This window comes from Fukomys damarensis, unplaced genomic scaffold (genome assembly GCF_012274545.1).
Source record: "Fukomys damarensis isolate Sample0158 unplaced genomic scaffold, DMR_v1.0_HiC HiC_scaffold_13, whole genome shotgun sequence".
NCBI lineage: Eukaryota > Metazoa > Chordata > Mammalia > Rodentia > Bathyergidae > Fukomys > Fukomys damarensis.
Window position 1 is genome coordinate 20,158,901 of NW_022900925.1, and position 21,269 is coordinate 20,180,169.

The 21,269-nt window shown below is 52.6% G+C and overlaps 1 protein-coding gene across 4 annotated transcripts in view; it reads left to right on the forward strand.

Moving 5' to 3' along the window:
• Rhbdl3 (rhomboid like 3) overlaps positions 1-21,269 on the forward strand; it is a 49,586-nt gene that overhangs the window by 5,015 nt on the left and 23,302 nt on the right. For 2 of the 4 annotated variants that reach the window (XM_019210397.2, XM_019210398.2), the window contains exons 3-5: positions 15,073-15,231; positions 17,722-17,946; positions 20,832-20,980. In XM_019210397.2, coding sequence (XP_019065942.1) covers positions 15,073-15,231; positions 17,722-17,946; positions 20,832-20,980 — 533 coding nt within the window. Of the gene's footprint in view, positions 1-478; positions 496-686; positions 1,207-15,072; positions 15,232-17,721; positions 17,947-20,831; positions 20,981-21,269 lie in introns of those variants that run through there. The other 2 variants (XM_033762892.1, XM_033762891.1) reach the window with 2 other exon arrangements.

Below are 21,269 nucleotides of genomic sequence, written 5' to 3' on the forward strand. Positions count from 1 at the left end.
CCGGAGCCCCCTCCCCGCGCTGGTGCAGTGCCCGGGACACGGCGCTTTCCTGCAGAGGCGGCAGCGACACAGCAGTGACTCCCTCCCTTCCCCTCCCCTCCGCGACCTGCGGACTCCGGAGGCCGAGGGAGCAGCGGGAGCCTCAGAGTCCTCCGTCCCCGGCCACGCAGACCGGCCTGGGAACCCCCTTTCCGGCTCCCAGATTAGCTCCGCTCTGGCATCTGCCGGGTCGCGACACTGATTGAAATTCAAACTGGCCCCGGTCACTGAATCGGGCCCGGACTGGGAGAGGAGGAGTGCTGGGAGCGGCTTGGCCCTCAGGAAGGGACCCCGGAGTCCGAGGGTCCCCGGGCGAGGCTGTCCCAGAGGACTTCCCTGTCCTCCGCTGCTCCTCTCCTTCCCGCCGCCTGGAGCCGACGGCTGAGCCGGCACTGGCCAGCCCTAGGAAGTGGAATTACCTAAGCTTCTTCTCCAGGGGTTAACCTGCAAAGAGGGGTGAAAAACTAGGCAGAAGCTCCATCAGGTCCTCAGGGTGGGGTTATGGACCTGAAACCAGACCCCACAGCCTACAGAGGGAAAACCAGCAAACGGGGCTGGGGAGTTTAACATTTGGCTTCTGAATGGTTAAAGCTATCACTTCCTTCTGGCCCTAAACCCCGGGTAGAGTCTCACGCACTCAGCCCAGAAACAGCTTTGGAAGAGAATGGGTGGGTTTCAGCACAGGAGGAACCCCAAGTTCTCCTGAGTAGGGGTCCCTGACTGGAGCAGGGCCTGAGAGACTCGCGCTTGGGCATGCAAGGGAGAGTAGATGGGAATGCAAGCTGTAGACAGCAGAAGTTATCCAGGGTCCCTGGGCAAAGTTGGGCGCTTTTATTTGGTAATTGCTGGGGATCATTCTTGCCTGTTCATCCCTCCACCTAACTGTCCCAGACCAGGGGCACCTGCCTTGCTGGTCCCCTATCCCTCCCGTCCACCGACCCGCTCTGAGTTCTCTCTGCCATTTGGGGAGCTCTTTGCAGGTTTTCTCTGGACTCCTGTGGCCTATGCCTGGCCTAGTTCTGACCTGGGCAGCAGCTGGGAGGCTAGATCAGAAACATCAGGGGGCTACAGAGACCGGGGTGATAAGTGTGTCTTTCTTTCTCTTCTCTTCCTCCTCTTATGCACGGCCTCCCTCTCTACCAGCACTGGAAAGTCCTGTTTGATCAGGTATGTGAGCAGTTAAATCCTCCCCCCTCTTCCTTCCAGCCCTCCCTGAAATGAGTCTCAGTCTCCCTGCTTGCGTGGGCTTCCCCAGATCTGCGCTCCTGAGATGGTGACGCGTCGGGGAGGTGGGGCTTACTGCATCCCGACTGAACAACTCTGCTCTCCAGGTAGCAGGAGGAGGCCGGGGGTGGGCTCCCCTGAGAGAATCCCCGCCCCCCGTCTTCCCTCCTCCCGCTGCACCAGAGCCGGGCTGATACCTTGTAGGAATTGGGCAATAAGTGTTGAATGCCTGAGAAGTTTCCTAGCATATATGCAAAGGGATTGCAGTGGGAGGCTGGGGAGGTGGGGGAAGGGCTTGAGTTAACCACCCGCTGGCTCCCTTTCTCCCTCTACCATAAAAGGTTCACGGCCACCACTGAAGTACAATCTCTGCTGTCCTTGGGGGGTGACTCACAGTATGGGCGCTTTTGAAAGCTGATTTTGTTTCTTTACTTCTGCAACAGGGATGGGGAGTGCTGGGAGATTACATTTGGGAAACAATGTGATTTGCAAGGATCCAGTCTAGTGGGGAGTGGATTGGGAGGGCCAAGGATTGGTTTATGAATTGGAAGATGGACATTTGACCTTCTGGAAGGAAGTGGTTCTCTGCTTGGCACTCAGGTGCCATTGTGTTTCCTTTACTCTCTTTGTCCCACGTGCAGGGGAGGAGGCAGATGTCTTGGTGTTGGCGGGTAGTTCTGGTGTGAGAATTGTTGTGATCTGAAGTTTGTGAAACTTCAATAGATCCATATGTTTGGACCAGAGGAAATGTGTTGACTTAAGAGAGGGAAATAAAGCTGAGAAAGCAGCTTGAGCCAGACTCTCGTTCTAGGCAGGGGAAGCCTTTGAAAGTTTTTAAGCAGGATTGCTTTGGGCTCCAAGCAGTGTTGGAAAGATCTCGTGCTGAAGTGGGAAAGAAGTGAGTTGGATTTCAAGCAAGAGAGAAACTAGCCTGAGGCCACTGCCATGAACGGAGACAGTGCCTTTAGTACCTGAGATAATCAACTTATAAAATGTTCATTTTGGTTTTTGTTTTGTTTTTCGGTACTGGGGATCAAACTTGGGACCCTGCACTTTTGAGGCAGGCTGCAGCCCCACTGAGCTAAATCCCTGGCCCTGAAGCATTACTTTTGGCTCATGGTTTTGGAGCATTACATGATTGGTTGGCCCTGTTCTTTTGGGCCTGTGGCAAGGCAGCATGGTCAAGACAGAAGCACAGAGTGGAGCAAGAGCCACTCACCAAGCCAGGTATGGTGAGATTCACCTGTAATTCCAGCAGTCTGGGAGGCTGAGGCAGGACGATCACAAGTTCAGCCTGGGCAATTTAGTGAGACTCCATCTCAAGATTTAAAATTTGGCAAAAGTGCTGGGGGAGATAGCTTATTGTGAACGCCCTGGGTTCAATCCCTAGTACTGCAGACAACAGCAACAACAAAAACCCATTTACCTCATAACCTTGGAGCAGAGAGAGGGACAGAAAGAGAGCTGGGTCACATGATGAGGCCCCATCCTTCAAGTTTCCACTGCCTCCCAGTAGCTCCAGACCAGGAGACCAAGCTTTAACACATCAGCCTTTGGGGTACACTTATCTGAACCATAATGTACCTCAATGTAGATAGTGACAGTGAGGATGGAAAAAAGAGGGATGTGGTGATTAGGGAATGAGACCTCAAAGGCCTGGAGTATACTAATTAAGATTCTGAACTTGAGAGGAAAAGGGCGAGGGTAGGCAAAAATGACAACTTTGGTTCAGCAAATTCAGTTTGAGGGGCGAGCTAAATACAGGTGCTGGTGTGGGGCTGAGGATCACAGGGTAAAAGACATGGAGTGCACAGGGTGAGCATTTGGGGCTGTCTTCCCCTTTTCCCACAAAGCCTGGCTGTGGATGGAGCACCCACCTGCTCCTGTCCCGAAGAGATACGGCATCTCCCTCTTGGCCCTCTTGAGTGCCACCCCCTCTCCCCCTCTGGCCCCTAAAAGTGAAGCAGCTGCTGGCCTGACGCCCCAAACAGCTACCACCAAGCTGCCAGCCCTTCACACCTCCTGCTGGATTTAGACGTAGAACCTAGAACAAAGTGTATCTAGCTTTTCTCTCTGTGTCTTTCATGTTGGGTTAATTTCCTTTGCCAGTTCCTCTCTGTGTGTTTACATTTTAAGACAAACCATTTGGACGAATGGAGGAGAAACTTCAGTGGGAAGAATTTGGAACTTGAGGGAGCAGAGAGAATGGGCAACACCCAAAAATTAGCCGATGGTCCCTTTAATCCAGTTTCTGCTATTGGAGAGAGACCCTGGGTGTCACAGGGAGTACCCCCTTGCTCCTGGGGAGGTCCATCGGAACTTCCTCTGGACAGATAGAACAGTATGTTCAGCCTGATATCTGCTCCCTATCCCTCACAAGGCATCGGAAGCCTGTTTCTTCCTCCCAGGTGGTGCTGTTTAAGGAGAGCTGCCCTGTGCGTTTATTGTCCGTATAGTGAGTGTTGGCCATCTCTCGGTCATTCCCCTGACGGGGCTAAAGGAAGAGCAGATGTTAAGCTTCTCAGACACTTGGCCTCAGAAGGATGGCACATTGTTCAGAAAGCAGATGGGTCCCGTGTTTCTTGCTTGTGTCTCTGGCCTGGCTAATGGTAGGACTCAGACTCGGTGAACGTGGTGCACCTGGGTTGCCCACATCCCCTGCCCCAGCCCCCTTTCCAGCAGAAGTAATCGGGATACGTCCAGTGGCGGTAAGCAGGACACTGACACCTGTCAGAGTCCCTGCAGGCCAGTGTGGCTCCTGAGTCCGCCTTCCGGAAGTCAGAGCCAGTCAAGCATACCCTCCCTCTCTCCCTCTCTTCAAGGGGTACCAGTGGTCACCCAGTTTCCAGTGGGTCTTCTAGGGTCTGATTCCCAAGTGGTAGGGATAGAATCGGACCAATGCCTGTATGCTGTGTGGTTCCTTAGCATGTGGAGCAGCCTTGACCCAGCATGAAGCTAACTGGGCCCCAAGGGCTGGGAGCCACAGTGCTTGCTGGGGTCCCTTTCCGCCGAATGACCAGGATGCCTTTTGTGGGAATTAAAGGTGAAGAAAGCAGGTGACCCCACCCCTCAGAAGCTTCCCTGGTCTCCCTGTCATTCTGACGTTTGGCCTGCTCAAGCAGGATGTACAGCAGGACCCATGCACCCCACCTCCTCTTCCCTGCTGTCCTGGGTCTTCTCCAGAGTGGTCATCTGAGGGTCAGCATTTCATTTCCCAGATGTTCCATGCGTTTGTTTCCTACTTAAGGCAAGTGTCTTTTCCTATCTGTGGGATTGTTGATGATTTCTCAAAAATATTTAAGTAGAATTTAAAGTCACCATAAATAATCTGTTGTTGTAGTACATCATGGTAAAAAAATTTTTCTGTTGTTGAATCAATTTTTTATTTCGTGATACCTTCCATTGTTTCAAACCTGAGACTGTTTACATCTCTCTGCAAATCTTATAATTATGCTGCTCTTATTTTCTACTAGTTTTTTGATTATTTAAAAGCAATCATAAGGGCTGGGGATTTAGCTCAGTGGTTTCTCTGCCTGCCTCGAAAGCGCCAGGTCCCGAGTTCGATCACTGGTACCAAAATAAATAAATAAAATAAAAAATAAAAAACAATCACAAAACCAAGCATGATGGTACTATAATCCTAGTACTCAGGAGGATCACTGAGAGTTTGAGGCCAGCCTGGGCTGCATAGTGAGATCAAGGCCAGCCTGAACTACAAAATGGTTACCCTAGCTTCTTGGGAGGTTTAAGCAGGAGGATCAAGAGTTCCAGACTATCCTGTCTCAAAAATATATAAATAAGACTGTCTCAAAAATACATATATAAATAATAACAACAAATCACATAACCCTTTACTCCACTACTGTCTAGTTACTCCTGTCTAGTTATATCAGTATCACTTTCTTAAGCCAGGCCTGTAGGCATACATCGGTAATCCCAGGTGGCTGCGGCAGGAGGATTGCAAGTTTGAGCTCAACCTGGGCAACATAGTAAGAACCTGTCTCAAAATTTTAAAAAAATCAAAAAAACTAGGGATGTAGCTCAGTGTGAAGGCCCTGGCTCAATCCCTAGTAGTGGGTGGATGGGTGGATGGGTGGATGGGTAGGTAGGTGGGGCAGACCAAACCTACTTTATATGTGGTTTGAGAAATGGTATAAATATTGATAAATTTTTCTACCAAAAATTTGGTTGGGCTTATTTCTGATCTATGCTGCTGATGTTTATAATTTTATATAAGAAATGTGCCCTTTAGTTATTGCTTTATATATTTTCCAGAGCTTTCTGAAAAGTTCCTCTTTTTCAGGTTATGTTTTCATCCCTTTCTGAATTCCAAGGAGGTTTGCCCTAAGATCTAATGTTTTGCCCAAGGTGTAATGGTTGACCAGTTGGTGGATGAGGAGTCAAAGCCCACAAAATGTTTTCTGGGTTGAAAAAGGCAGGTTCACTATTACAAAAGCCTCCAAGATCTCTGCATGTTATGGTTTGGAGCAGAATTCTGTTACTTCAACAAAGCACAATTGCTTTTGAGCTCAGAAGAGCAAGGAGGAGGGCTGGGAATTTAGCTCAGTGGTTCTGCTGTTTGCCTTGCAAGCACAAGGACCTGAGTTCAATGCCATCCCTGATACCCAAAAAAAGACAGACAGAGAGAGAGAGAGAGAGCAAGGAGTAAGGTAGAATTGGAAATCACTTGATTATGGCTCCCTTCTCCCCTTGCCAACTGGGAACATACACTTCTAAGACCACAAAAAGAAACCCCACTTTTGCTCATATCTGCAGTGGACAAGTGTGAACTGCCCCAGTGAAGTTACACAGGTGTGCTACAAACACCACAGGGAAGCCTAGGTGGGCTATTCAGGGAAGACCCTTCAATTCCTAGACAGATAGGCCTGTGGACGACTTTGACAATCATATAATCTCCCTGAGCCTTTGTTGCTTCCTCTATGAAAGGGGGATGATGATCTTTAATTCCAGGGTGACTGAGAATGATGTGGTTGTGGAAACTCCTGTGCAGCATCTCATTACCAGTGGACACTTTGCAGGTGTGTTTGATGGAGCTGGCATTTGCTGAGAAGTACCACAAAGACTACTTGTGAGATCAGACCCCAGTACAGTAGTGAAGGCAGTTCCTCGAGAGAGCTGCTTCTGGGCTGGTGATTTAGCTCAGTGGTGTCATCACCTGCCTTGCAATTGCAAGGTCCCAGTACAAAAAAAAAAAAAAAAGCGGCCTCTGAGCCCAGAGGATTTTTCTGCTTTCTTTCCCCCAGTATTCCCCTGCCTAGCACCCTCACCTCCTGCCTGGGGTTTCCCCACCTCTGGCCTGATTCTGATGCCCACTTCATTAGTAAGTCTCCCTGCAAGCCAAGGCCCAGATGAGACCTCCAAATGGATTAGTGAGGTACCACAGAGAAAGCAGTTGCCCAGAAATGGCAGCAGTAGCTGCATCCCCGGAACACACGATTAACCAGCAGGGCTGGATTCCCAGAGAGGGACAAAGCCTGGGATTTAACTGAAGCCCTCCCTTGGGCTCTGCACCTCAGCCCTTATCAAGTGGCCTCCAGCACCCTTGATGCTGTGGACTTTGCTCAACCACGAAGAAGCCGAAGCCGAAGGCGGCTTCCCTGGCCTGTCCTAGGCGTGCTGGAGTTAACCCTTTCCTCCCTAGGCACTGGAGAGCAGCTGGACAGTAGACTAAGCGGGTGGAGCCCATACAGCCTGGTGCCTGCTGGATACTTACTTGGCACACACAAGTCTGAGCTCATGACACATCAAACTGTAGCCTGCCACACACTTATTTTGGGTTAAAATATCCTTTCCAGGAGCCAGAGCCGATCACAGGACTGCCAGGCTTCTGTTGGCATCCTGCCACCATGTGGCTGCTGGCACCTTGAGGACCACAAGTTATTAAAAGATCAGTGGAGATGTCTTGTCAAATCTGCTCATTTTGCAAATTAGGGAAGAGAGGTCAGTGGCCTTCTGAGGTCACTTGGTGTAGTGGTTCCTGCCACTAGGCCCTGCAGACTTCCCTTTGCTTATGTGGTGCCCTGTATGGTGACTAAGGCAGGTAGGGGGAGACCAGGCAGATGGGTGAGGGGGCACCTACCTGGGTCCTAGCTCTGCCTCCAATAGCTGTGTGACAAGGGCAAGCCAGGCACCTCTCCATCCTTCACATTTCTCATCTGTAAGCTGCCTACTTGGTACTTGCTCCTCAGGGTTGTGAGGATAGAGTGATGTACAACTAGCACCCTGCACAGTAGGTAGCAAGTATTTAGTAAACCTTGTTATATGTCACTGGAATTTAAAGAAATGAACAGTTTTCAGAATGGGCGCTGACATGTTATTGATCTGGGCCTTGTACCACAGTGTCCAGGTCACCAGTCCAGGCTCCTTCCTCCCTGACCTCCTGACCACTCCTCCTGAACTTTCCAGACAGAAAGGAGGAGCAGGCTGCCTGGGAAGTGTCAATGCCCACGTGCTCCCTTGTGCTCACCTGGCTCATCTGCCTGCTTGACGGAGGTGAAGGGGCCAGGTGTCTGGGCACGAGGTAGGCTGGGCAAGGTCTCTCTGCCTAGTGTTTTCATGTGGAAATTCCTGCTGGACTCTTGGTTGGTGGCTGTTGGTGAGTTGGGCCCAGGGAGCTGTCTTGCATTGCTGAAATGAGTCAGTGTGCCTTGAGCTGCAGGTAGCCCTCGCCTCCCTTGCCATGGGCTTTTTTGAAGCAAGGTACAGACTGAGTTAGGAAGATTTTGAGGAAGCAAATACATCGTTGCTGCTATGCATACACATCTGTCATCTCAGTTTGCAGCCCCATGAGGTGAAGGTGATGTCCTCGCTTTACAGAGGAGGAACCTAAGGCCCTGGGAGTAGAGAGGGGAGGCCTTGCCCAAGGACAGAGCTCAAACGAGACGTCTCTGCAGTGTGTCTCTGCAGTGTGTGTGGGGCAGTGTTTGTTCCCAAGGCTTCTGGGGACTTCTGAAATGGGGCATGGGGGCTGAAGTTTAGTGCCCCTTCCTTCTGCCTGCCTGCTTCTGGTCTGCAGCTGCTCTCCTCCTTCCCCCTGATCTCTCTGTTCTCGGGACCAGAGGGACTCTGGTAGCTTCCAGGAGAAGCAGCAGGGGGCAAGGGTTTAGACTGCAAGGGAGAGACAGGGCTGGCATCAGGTCCCCTCTCTGCTCCCACTTACTCCCCAGCTCCCTGAGACTCCTGGCCTTATGGCCATGACTTGGCTTCAGTCCCCAGGCAACCCTGACAGGCTGGGCCAGATGAGTCAGCTGGGGTACTATTGTCTGCTCCTGGTACCCAAGGGGCCTGCCTCTGAGTCACAGCCCTCAGCTGCCCCTCAGAGCCTGCTCTGGCATGGTCAGAGCAGAAGAGGGAGAGCCGTCTGCCTGCCTGGGAGACCTCAGGGTAGCACCAAAAGTGGTGAAGTAGGGTCTTCAAGGGCCTGCAGTCAGGTGGGAAGTCTAAGGCTTGCCTGGCCAATCCTAGATTTTGCCTGCCAAGAAAAGACTGGGAGCCTTTTTTTACCCTCGCTGACCAGGGGTTTGGAGAGCCAGATGGTTTTCTGCAAACTGATTGTGCAGCTCTCACCTGGACCCAGGCCCGGGTGCCCCCTTCTCTGCTGAAGGCTGTTTGGCTCCAGCCTGCCAGTCCCTGGGACCCAGCTCTTTGACCTATAGGACAAGGGATGCTCAGGAAAATTTCCTTGTGAGTGTGAGCTGCCTCCCCAGTCCCCAGAAGTGGCAGCTGAGTGAGCAGAAAGAATTCAGCTGGGAATCCTGGAATCACTGCAGCCTCTCCTGCTGGCAGGGACAAACCCCAGGAGAGCCCTAGGGCCCCTGTGCCTCCATCTGGCCAGGCCAGATGGCAGGAGGGGTCAGAAGTGGCCTGGGTCCATTCCCCTCGTTGGAGGCCGAGGGCTTTAGAGATCTACCCATTACCCTATTTAGAGCAGGCAGGTGTCTCCCTCGCCTGGATGCTGCAATCAGGCAGGATACCTATGAAGACCTGTTTCCTTACCTGTTAAACGGAGCTAATCACACTCAATCTGGGGTTGGTGTGAGAGTACAGATAATAAAAGATTTGGGAAAGTGTATTTTGAAGAGTCAAGCGTAAGGTGAGGGACAGGCACAAGGTGGTTTTCTCTCTGGGGCAGATTATCCTCATTTGCAAGGAAGAACTGGAAGAGAAAGCTCCATGCCTGTCACCTCGCCTGCTGGTCTCAGCAGCTGCAGCCTGCATCTGATTCATGGGGCTGTAGAAATCCACGAATGGGCCAGACTTCCCTGGTGGGCTGTTGGGTGAGGAGAGCTCTGCTGAGCCATAAACTCCTGGGCAACCTGGTTAGTTCTGCTATGCTCAGAAGCCACAAACCCCACCCTGCCCAGCAAGGAGCAGCAGCTGCTGTCACTGATCCTGGCTCCAGAACACTCACTCTGTGGTGCTTTCCCTTGGAGGACAGAGAGGAGACGGGATGGGGAAAGGAACCTGTCCTGGTTCCCAGGTTCCCACCTCCCAGACACAAGGAAGCTGATGTCAGCCAGCTCATTGGCTACAGGGTCTTTGCCAGCACTCGCAGCCCTCACCGGTGTCCTGGGCCACTCCAGAGGTATAAGAGGGAAAAGGTCTTCCTGGGAAAGAGAATCCAAGCACTGGGAGCAGGAACCAGATGTGTGCTTGTCCCGGAAGTGGGTTACACCCACACTGTAGATGTGCAGTAGATGGGTCTTCTCTGTCTCTTTGTTCAGTGCTTGGAGGGGAAAAAGCGGTGCTGCTGTCCTGGGTGCTGAGCAGGCAAATCCTGGTTCCAGCGGGGACTTATTCCCTGAGAGCTCAGCCAGGCGGCCCCATTAGGCCCGTCACTGATTTCTGGGCTTCTGGGACCTGCTGTCCCCAGTCTACCTCTGGCTGGGCCTGGATCCCACAGACTTCTATCTCTGCTGGAGGATTCCAGCTGCCTTGAGCCTGTGCTGTTCATGAGCTGCAAGCAAAAATCTGGGTCTGGGCTTCACAAGAGGGAACCATGATGTTACTTTTTGTATTCACGCATTTTCCTAAAGAGCGTTCCATGCAGCATTACTGTGATCAAAGGTTAAATTAGTTTAGAAAATGTCAGGCTGAACAAAATCAGACAGATTTCTAGCCTGCAGCTTTCACTGCGATTCTATGCATCAAGCCTCTAAGAGGGTTTCTCAAGCTGTGGGACCCGGAACACTTATCTCTGGGGAAATCATACAATGGAAGAGGAGGTAGAAAAAAACAGTAGAGGGCAAGGCCAGGGCCAGCAATGTGAAGGAAGAATGTGGAATCATTCTCATCTTGACCACTGACTCACTCTCTGACTTTGAGCTAGTTTCTTTTGCTCCTTTTGATCTCTGCACCTTTTCCCCATCCACAAAATGAGTGATGTGTGGACCTCATCTGGTCCTTAGTAGTTATGTGTCAGCAGGAAGGACTAGGGTCTCCCTGACCCTTTAGTCACAGCGACCTAGTCGTGGGAGAGAATGCAGGCTCTGGACCTCCTTTTTGGTGGGAATGTATTGGCATCAGCTACCATCAGCTCAGATTCGCAGCTCCAGTGCCTCCAGTCCTACCCCCACTCCATAAAGTGGAGCAAATAATAGTATCTGCACTAATGAAGAGGGCATCGTTAACGATCATGTTGGGAGAACAAGTGTCAGCTGGTCCGGTGCCCCACAAACCAGGATGGATGGTGACGTGAGGCTCCGTGAGGCAATGCCTGATAGTGCAGTGAACATACCATATATTTTTGTTTGGGGTTTGTTTTTGAGACAGGGTCTTGCCATATAGTTCAGACTGGCTTTGAACTCACTATATGGCGCAGGCTGGCCTGGAACTCATAGTGATCCTCCTGCCTCAGCTTGCCGTGTGCTGGGATTACAGGCTTGCGCCACCTCGCCTGGCTTGGTGTGGTTTTTTGAGACGGCGTCGAACTATGTAGTTTAGCCTCAGGTCCCAGGGCCTTTAAAAACCACTCAGGTTCCTTCCAGCTCTTTAGACCATGATTTATGAATCCCTAACCTACTGTCCTTCCCTGTACCCCCAGGGTCCTCTGGCAGCACAGACCTAAGCAACCCCATCTCCTTCACCCCACATGTGGAGCCCCCTCATGAGAAGGGTTCAGAACAGTATCATTTGCCCTGTGGGCTGTTTGGGCTGTACCTTTCCTTTCTCCACTCCAACCAGATATGGCTGCCTTAGGTACACCGGGTGTATGTGAATTTCCTTTCATCCTCCCGGAAGGGAGCACTCCAACACTTCATCTGTGGAGAAACTGAGGCAGTATGGTTGAAAGGAGCTTTCCCAGAGCTGCAGGTTTGTCTCAGTGGCTCTGAGCCTGGCTTGCAAGCTGAAGGTCCTGAGTTCGATCCCTGGCACCAGAGAAAAAGGAGCTGCCCCAAATGTCACAACAACCAGAAGTAGAGGCTTCTGCAATTTTCCTCACTCCCACCCCTTGCCCTGAAGAAGGGAAGGAGCCCCAGATGGCAGCAATACAGAGCTAAGTGCTCCAGGAAGGGGCTTGGGGAGGAAGGTGGGTGTAGGTGGGTGTGGGTGTGGCCTTGGACTGGAAGATGGTGACCTAGGGGGGGAATTAGGGGCCAGAGGCCTGGGCACTGGGAGGATTAAAAGGCCCCTGGCAGCACAGAGTCTCTGGAAGCTCTTTTCAAGTCCAGGCAGGTGGGTGGTGGGAGATGTGGGCGGAAGGCTCCTTACTCTTTGCCTTTCTCCACCCTCTGCCTTTGCTTGGGTTGAATGTGACCCCCACCCCGCCCCCAGCTCCAGGCCCTATTCAGGAGGCAGCTCCTGGACAACACTTCCCTGCTCCTGGCTCCCTACTGGGCCCCTGCCACATTCACAGTGCATCTCTAGCTACCCAGCCACTCCAGGCCGGCCAGCCGGGTCCCCATTCCATCCTGAGAGCACCTCACTGCCAAGGTGGGTGAATCCAGGGCACTGGGGCCTGAGGGAGGGATACTTCAGGAGCTTCTGCACATTAACAAGGAGATTGCATTTACGGGCTTGTTGCCCTGAAAGGTCCAAACCATACTGCTAGTATGATCTCCCCTTCTAAGATGTGGAGGAGGCCAAGGGGCAGGCTGTCTGCCCAGAGGGCCCAGCATGCCCGCTGGTACAGAGTGCCCCCACTTGAGAAAGGCAAGCCAGCGGCCACCCTGGGTTTGCTTCTGCCACCGCAGCCAGGGAAAGCAGCCCACCCTGAAGATGGGGCAATCTAGGCTCGAGCCGTCTATGCTGAATTATGCAAACCCTGTTAACAGGGTTTTATCTTGTTCCTCGCTACACTGCCATGTATCCTCCTTTAGAAGCCCCAGATTCCTTCTGGGGACATGGGACCTGCCGCTTCCCTCCCTTCTGGGCACGTGCAGCACCCCCATATCAGGCTCTGCCCTTGCCCAGACTTCCCAGGTGATCAGGTGATGGCGACAGTGGTCAGAAAGCATCTTGTGTGTGCTCAGAACCAGGCAGCCAGCCCCATCCCCTCCCCCTAGTAACTCCAGAGTCCCTGAGGCCTCATTATTAGAGTAGCAGTGACCCCCCATTGTCTGCCCTGTCTGGCCCTGGCATAAAAGGTAGAGTTTTGGCAGAGAATGGAGGCTCGGCCTGATTCCAGCTCATTCTGTAGGGCAGAGAGCCTGTAATATGCTGGGGGCAGGCCGGGCTGGGGGCTGGGGGCTGGAGGAGCCACAGGGCAGCCCCTGTCACTAGGACGACAGCAGGGGGCCCCGGTGGGGGAGGGAGAGGAGAGCAGGTGGCTCTTTGTCTGGTGTCTGATCCAAGCCCCCAGCCCACCCCCACCCCACTCCCAATCCTGAGGAGGCCCCTGGGAGGGGACTGGCATCCCTGCTCCCAGCACATGCAAAACCACAGGCCTCCTTCCCTCTGCCCCCCACCCCCACATATCCCATGGGGATCTTCCCAGGACCTGAACTTGCACCCCTGCCCCCATCCGCTCACCCAGCACTGAAGCCCCAGCAGGACTGGTGCTCGAGTGGCTTCCAGGGAAAGAAGCGGAACCTGAGCAGCCACCACCACGTTCCTTCTCCAGGTTCTGTTTCTGCATCTGAGCAGTAAGGCGAGCAGAGTGTTGCTGCCCAGGGCTCTTTCCTGCCTTAAGCCTCTCTGTTGAGGACAGGATCATGAGGCCCGTAGAAGCCTCCACCTCCAGGTCTGGGTCTGTGCTCGGCTCTTTGGTCTTGGGTTTTGATTCTGAGCAGCAGAGCAGCCTGGGCCGGGGAGGGGCAGTGGTGGTTGAAGGTCAGTGACAGCCACAGGCAGCCGCTTCACTTCTTCATTTGAATCCCCCGCCACCTGCCTCTTACTTTCTCACCTGCTCATAGGATCTGCTATGTTTGTTGTAGAGGGGGCCAAGAAATCATAAACATAAGGTACTTAGAACAGTGTTGTTTGGCCCCATGAAAACACTGCAAATGTTAGGTTTTTCTGTGCCTGAAGATGAGTTCCTTGAAACACGTGATATAAACTGAAAACCAAGAGCTGGGTGTGGTGGCGCCTGCCTGTAATCCCACCGCTCAAAAGACTGAGGCAGGAGGGTTGGGGTGAGTTCAAGGCCAGCCTGGGCTGTGTATGTAGGGAGACCCTGTCTCAAACAAACCAACCACAAAATGAAAACCAAATAGATGCCATCCCTGAAACCTGGTATTTGGGGTGGAGGATTGGGGAATATGTGGATTTTAAAATAGACTTTAGAGATGTCCTCCTTGTAGAGTCTTGGGGAGAAGAATTGAAACAGTCTGTGATTGACTGTTGCTCTTGGATTGTCTTCGAAATGTTGCACTCTGAATCTGCTTTCCCAAAATAGTCTTCAGTGACCTAATCCAGAAAAGGGAGAGATGTGAGCTTGGCCTTCGGGACTACACACACCTCTCCATCTCCAATGTATGTGTCGGTTGCCATCTATTAATTTACTTGTCTGTGGAGTGGTGCTGGGACTCAACGCCAGAGCTATACATCCTCCAGCCCATCCAATGCCTTTTAAAGCCTGAGCAGCCCGCAGCAGTGTGTGCGGCCTCTCAGGCTGGGATGCCCTTCGAAGGCAGGAGTTCTTTTTGCACCTGCGTGCTGAGGACAGAGTCTTGTTCTCTGCTGGGCGTGTGAGAGGACGGAGGCACACGGAGGTTAAGGGCTTCTCTGGGAGAGAGGAATGAGGCTGCCTTTTCTAACTGAACTCATGAGGATTTCCATGGAAAATTAGCACCTGTCTATTGGTCTAAACATCCCTGTCTGTTCATCCGACAAATCGTGATTGAGTGCTGATAGCGCCAATGTGTGCGCACGCACCCAGAGCTGCAGTGGGGTGAGGAGCTGAACGTGCTGGAGACCAGTGCGAGCCGGAGGCCTGGGGCCCATCCACACAGGGGAGCAGTGGGGATGGGCCCTGTCTCAGGAGAGCCTTGCAGAAGAGGGGACCTGGCAGTAGTCTGGGGGGAGATGATTTCAGGGTCCCAGGGAGACTGGGGAGGAAAGGGAACCCTAGATAGAGCGACCTAAGTGTGCAGAGCTGCAGAGTAGCACGTGCCTGTAATTCCAGCCACTGGGGAGGCTGAAGCAGGAGGAATGCAAGTTTGAGCCAACCTGGGACAACTCAGCAAGACTTTGTCTCAAAATAGAAATAAAAAGAAAAAGGCTAAGAGTATATCTCGGAGGCAGAACACTTCCTTGGCATGCATGAGGCCCCCGGTTTAGTCCCCAGCACCACACACACCCCCAAACAAGCCACAGAGCTGATCCACTGCTGTCTTGCTTCTCCCACAGTTTGACCCTGGCAACACAGGCTACATCAGCACAGGCAAGTTCCGGAGCCTCCTGGAGAGCCACAGCTCCAACCTGGACCCGCACAAAAGGGAGGTGCTCCTGGCTCTGGCGGACAGCCATGAGGATGGGCAGATCTGCTACCAGGACTTTGTCAACCTGGTGAGCACTCGGGGTCCCCTGTCCCTGGAGGGGCCTCTTTGGGATTTTGGTTTAGACACATGACAGAAATGTAGGCAAAGGGACCTATTGGTTCACAGCACTGAAAAAGCCCAGGCTTCAGCAAGGGAGAGAACACCACTAAGGATGTGGTTTCTTGTCTGGATTCTGCTTCTCCAGTGGTTGTTTGTCTTCAAAGGATGATACGGGACTGGAAGTCTTCACTCGGCTCCTGGGGTGACGGGGAGGCAGTGCCCTCTTGTTGGGTCCCCATGAGGGATGAGAGTGAAATGGCTTGGGTGAAGTTCCCAGGCCCCCTGGAGTTCAGAGGCTTCAGAGCCACCCAGGCTTTGTGGTTCAGGGCCCAGGCAGGTCAGGGGTTGTTGTGCCAGCCTCTTGCTGAGGGCCGGTGTGACCCAGGGAGAGTGCCTGTGCCGGAAGCAGGGTAAGAGCTCCGCCTAGGGGAGCAGGGGAGGAGCTGGCACAGTCAGTGTGCACAGGGTGGGCGGTGGAGCTGTGCGTGTGACTTGAGACCACAGTGCCACCCATGACCTGGCATGGACAGGCTCCCACAGCCCCGTCACGGGCTCGAGTGTCCACCGAGATGCCTGCCTGCTTCAGCGCGGTGCGAAGGCCTCCTGGGCCAGAGCAACTGGGTGTGAGCTCTTGACAGCCAGGGACTTGTTGCTTTCGAGATTTCTCCATTCCAGGTCTGACCTTGGTGGCCAGCCTGGACATGAACTCAGGGGACAGTGCTGCCCTGGTGACCAGAGGAGGAAGGGACCCATTGGGGAGCTGTGGGAGGGGAGAGAGCTCAGGGCCTGGGCGGGCAGCCTTTGCCACTCATCGGGAACAATCCTCTGGGCCTCCATTTTTCTCTTTATAAAATGAACCCCAAACTTCATGCAGGATGGTTGCAAGCATCAGGTATGATAAAGGATCACATCTGAAGGTTGTTCTGTCTGAATGTTATTCCACCAAGTAAACTCCTCTGCGTGTTTGATGGGATTTTACATGCCCCAGCCTAAGCAGAACAAATCAGACTTGTCCAGACCCCTACAGCGCTTTTCCCAGCCATCCCTTATAGCACAAAACACATTGCATATAGCTGAGCAGAGAGGGTTGTCCTGTTTGGATGTACGGACTGTGTACTGTGCAAGGATGCTTGAATGAGGGGCTGAAGTCAGGCTCGGGCTTTGCTCACCAAGGACTGGAAGAAGAAAGTTCTTTATATAATTGGCATAAATTCACCATGTGGGTAGCTTGGGCTCTGGAGTCAGATGTGGATTTTACTCCCGGTCGATGTACTGTGGGTCCCTTGGGAAATGACTCACCTCTCCAGCCTCAGTCCCTATCCTCATGCTGTGAGAACAGTACCACACACCAGACAACTGTGATGCCCCCTCTCTCACTGCCCTTCACATCTGCCTCCCCTGTGTGCAGCACGAGGCCCAGTGGTGTGGTTATGACCGTGGCTGGCACAGCTCCAGGCAGGCCACGCCTACCCTGAGCAGCTGCTGCCTTTGCCGTGAGCATGTGTGAGTGTGTGTGCCATGCCTGCCAGGGGCTGCGGCAGAGGATGGCAAGAGTGGCTACAGAACCCTCTGGCAGTGGGACCCGCCGTATACATGACCCATGGTGGACGTTATCTCCCGACTCCTGAGAAGCAGCAGCTCCAAGCTCTGTGGGCATAGAGGAGACCAGAGTGGGGCAGTGGAAGGGATTATGGGGGTGTCCTGCCACCGGAGGGATGGCCTTGGGGCCAGGCAGGGCAAGCGAGAGATGGGCTGGGGAGGAGAGACGGGCTCTGCAGTACGGGCCGCACCCTGGGTCTGATCTGAACCCAGTCCCCTCCCTGATGTCCTCGAACAGGGCTTAGATCCCACCATGCCAGGCCTGCCTGCTCATGGCTTCTGGTTTGGCCTAGGGCCCACTGCTTGGCCCTCCTCCCCCCGAGAGCTGGCTAACCAAACTCCTAGTCTTCCAAGCTGTGGTCTGCGGACACGACCCCTACCCATCCTGCGCTTCTCGTGCAGGCTCACCTCCTCCAGGAGGCCCTTGCTGACCCCCCTGGATAGGTGGGTCCCCCTGCCTGCTATGCCAGCACAGCAGCTATCACTCTGAACTGTGGTGGCTGGTGACCACTCTGTCCTGGGTGTGGTGTATCCCCTGTGTCTGGTAACCTGCTTGACACGTAGACGTTGCTCAGTGAATTGTGAAGGCAGGGAGATGCCTGTGAGGATGGATGGAAGGTGGGCAGGTACCAGATGCAGGCTCTGCACCTGAACTTGGTTGGTCTCTAAAACTCCCCGTCCGGTAGAGTGGGAGTGTCACCGTCCAACAGGTAGACCCTATGTGTACAGAGAATGTTGCTTCTTGTTGATCTTCACAGAAGATGTTAGCCCTGGCTAAAGGGACATGCCAGCTGGGGAGAGGATGGGGGACTCCTGAGGCCCCAGCTCTGACCCTTTCCCCACCCTGTGCCCTGCACAGATGAGCAACAAGCGCTCCAACAGCTTCCGCCAGGCCATCCTGCAGGGCAACCGCAGGCTGAGCAGCAAAGCCCTGCTGGAGGAGAAGGGGCTGAGCCTGTCGCAGCGCCTGATCCGCCATGTGGCCTACGAGACACTGCCCCGGGAGATTGACCGCAAGTGGTACTACGACAGTTACACCTGCTGCCCACCGCCCTGGTTCATGATCACTGTCACACTGCTGGAGGCAAGGATGGGAGTGGGGAAGGGGCTGCCAGCCTTGGGGGAGAGGGTGGGATTGTAGGGGAGAGGAGCCAAGGGGACCGCGGGGATGTTCAGGAGAGAGGGGCACATTCTCCTCCACCGCGGGCCGATGACTGGGGCTGGAAGAGCTTTTGTCCCTGCAAGTCATCCTGGTCACAGTGAGTGTAGGAGCTGCCAGAACCCAGGATGGCCACATCACCCAAGGGTGACCGCCACCGAGACCCATGTGGCCTTCCCCACCAAAGCAGCAGCAGCAGAAACTGCAGCAAGTCCATCAATTGGGAGGATTTAGCCGGGCAGGCTCAGAAAACCCGTCCATAGGTGGGCAAGGTGGAGCAGCCAGTGGCTCCTGGGTTTCCCTTTCCAAGCCCCGCCTCTTGCTGCCCCCCCAGGGCATCTGTGTTAGGCCACAGTGCTGTCTGAACACAAAAGCATCGCAGGGCCACCCTGGGAGGGAGTGCTTCTGAACAAGGAAGTGTGGGCCTGACATACCTTAACGAACATTCTTCCCTTAGGGAACCGGCTGTGCCTGTTATTATCCAAAAAATTCTCCTGCTTAGGCAGCAGAATCTGAAGGCACCGTTTTCCATGCCGGTGTGTGATAGGAAGTGGTCCTCTTGGCTGTTCAACCTGGGTACTGTGCGGCCCACCCTACCGCTACCTCCCGAAGGAAGCTTGGCTTCCCTTTGGCATTTGTGATCTACCATGTTTCTCTTCCAAAACCACAGGCCTAATTACCGCTTCTGCATATGGTCTTGTAAAGTTCTTGCCTAATCAAACGGCGGGAGTGTTCAGCCTCATGGCATCTTTCCTGTTTTTTGCTAAATCAGAAATATCTGGTCTGCTAGCTGGAATGCATGTTTGTTGTTATGGCTTCATCCAAGTATGTATCAAAGTTGGGAATTCTCTGAGATATTCTTGGACTCCTCCTGTGAGCACTCCCTGTGTTGGTGTATTTATTAACTTCTATTTGAAGACCAATAATAATGAGCTGGCTTGGGAGCTGTATTTGCTGCCAGGTCACACGCATGATGTTAGGTGGACAGAACACTTCTCAGAGAGCCCAGAAGGTACAGCTGCCAGGGGCCTGATCCCTGCCCCAGCTTGGCTCAGACGGTCTTAACCTGGTGTTCATCGTGGCTTCCTTCTGAGTGTGGGCCGGGCACAAGGATGGATCCTTGTGTATTTTATCACCGAGAAGCCTCAGGACCACTCTGGAAATCTGGGCGCTGCTACCCACATCCAGAGAAGGATAATGAAGACCAGAAAAATCAGATAATTTGTCTAAGTTGGTCTAAAGGAGCCAGCCAGATTTTGAGTCCAGATTACTTTAGTTTTGGGCCGGGGATTTAGCTCAGTGGTTCGGTGGCCTGCCTCACAAGCGCAAGGACCCGAATTCAATCCCCGGTACCAAAAAAAACCAAACAGATTACTTTAGTTTTCCAGAACCCTCAGCTATGTAAGCTTGAACCACCAATCTAGAGAAAAATGGAAAATGCACAAACAGCTGCAATAACTCTATCAAAGCCCTTGTGCTAAAGCCCAAGGCTTTTGTTTTATGTACAGTTCTAGTAATGTGATTTCCTGGTTCCATAACAGAAAATAGAAGGAACATGGAGGGGAAGATACTAGGAGGGGCCCAATACCAGGAAGCAATAAGAACTTAATAGCTGGGTATGGCGATGCTGCCCTATAATTCCTGCAAGAAGATCACAGGTTCAAGCCCAGCCTGGCAACTTAGTGACTTAACAAGAAGCTGTCTCAAAATAAAAAATTTTAAGGGCTAGGATATATTTAGTATGCAAGCCTTGAGTTCAACCCCCAGTACTCTTTAAAAAGCAAAATTGAAAGTGCAGATTAGCAGAGAGATTTGTACACCCATGTTCATAGCAACAAAAGGTGGAAATTACCCAAGGGTCAATGGACAGAGATGAGGTGGGCACGGAACAGGTGCATATAATGGAATATTATTCAGCCTTTAAAAGGAAGGAAATGCTGACCCACACTATGGCATGGCTGAATCTTGAAAAACTATATGAAGTAAAAATAAGCCATTTACAGAAGGAGAACTGCTGTATGAGTCCACTGATAGGAGCTCCCTAAGCAGTCAAGTTTATGGAGACAGGAAGTAGAATGGTGGTTGTCAGGGGCTGGAGTGGGGCTGGAATGGAGCTAGTGTTTAATGTGTGGAGTTTTGGGTTTACGAGAGGCGAGGAAAGGAGCTCCACGCAGGGATGGTGGTGACCGTAGCAGTATGAATGCACTGATGCCTCACAGTTTCACACTGCAAACTGAGTACAGTGGGAGATTTTATGTGTATTTTGCCACAGTCTTTTCTCCTCTTTATTCCTCTCTCTCTCTCTCTCTCTCTGTGTCTCTATTTGTGTGTGGGGAGGTACTTGGTACTGAACCCAGGGTCCTCACATACCAGCACCCCCCACTCCTCTTTTGAGACAGGGTCTTGCTAAGTTGCTGAGTTTTCCAGGCCAGGTTCAAACTCATGATCCTCCTGCCTCATCCTCCCAGAGCCCTGGAATTATAGACACGCACCACCACACCCAACTTCTTCTTGTTGTGCCTTTAAATCGACTGGTGTGGAATGAGTGGATTTAAATTTAAAATCCTTCCCACCCTGCCTGTGTAGCAGCGAGGGAGTGAGGCAAAGAGACCCAGGGATGGTGTAACACTGGAGCCTCAGACAGGAGTGGGCTGGGGGGAGTGGAATCTGCACAAACCCTGGCCGTGGGTACCTTTTGTTCTCTGAGAAGGAAGGATGACAGGATCCTGGCCAGTCCGTGGTGCTTGGCATCAGCTCCTGGGCAGTCTTGTACCTCGTAACAGGCTTTCTTCATTCTGTGCTTTGTTCAGATTGCCTTTTTCCTCTACAATGGGGTGTCGCTGGGTCAGTTCGTGCTGCAGGTGACCCATCCACGCTACCTGAAGAACTCTCTGGTTTACCACCCCCAGCTCCGAGCGCAGGCTTGGCGCTACCTGACGTACATCTTCATGCACGCTGGGTGAGTACCCATCTTCTGACGGAGTTTTACAGAGAAATAATTGTCCAGATCACCCAGTGATATATATTAATTTTTTTCTTTTGTGGGGCCAGAGATTGAACCTCAGGCCTCACACATGCTAGGCAAGTGCTGTACCATTGAGCTACAATCCCAGGCCCCAAAATATCTTCTTGGACACACAGTTTGAGATGATTGCTTGCAACTCATCTAATACCAAACTTATACAAGTCAGTTTTGTTTGTTTGTTTAGTTTTGGGAACTCAGGACCTTGCACTTGCCAGACAGGCAC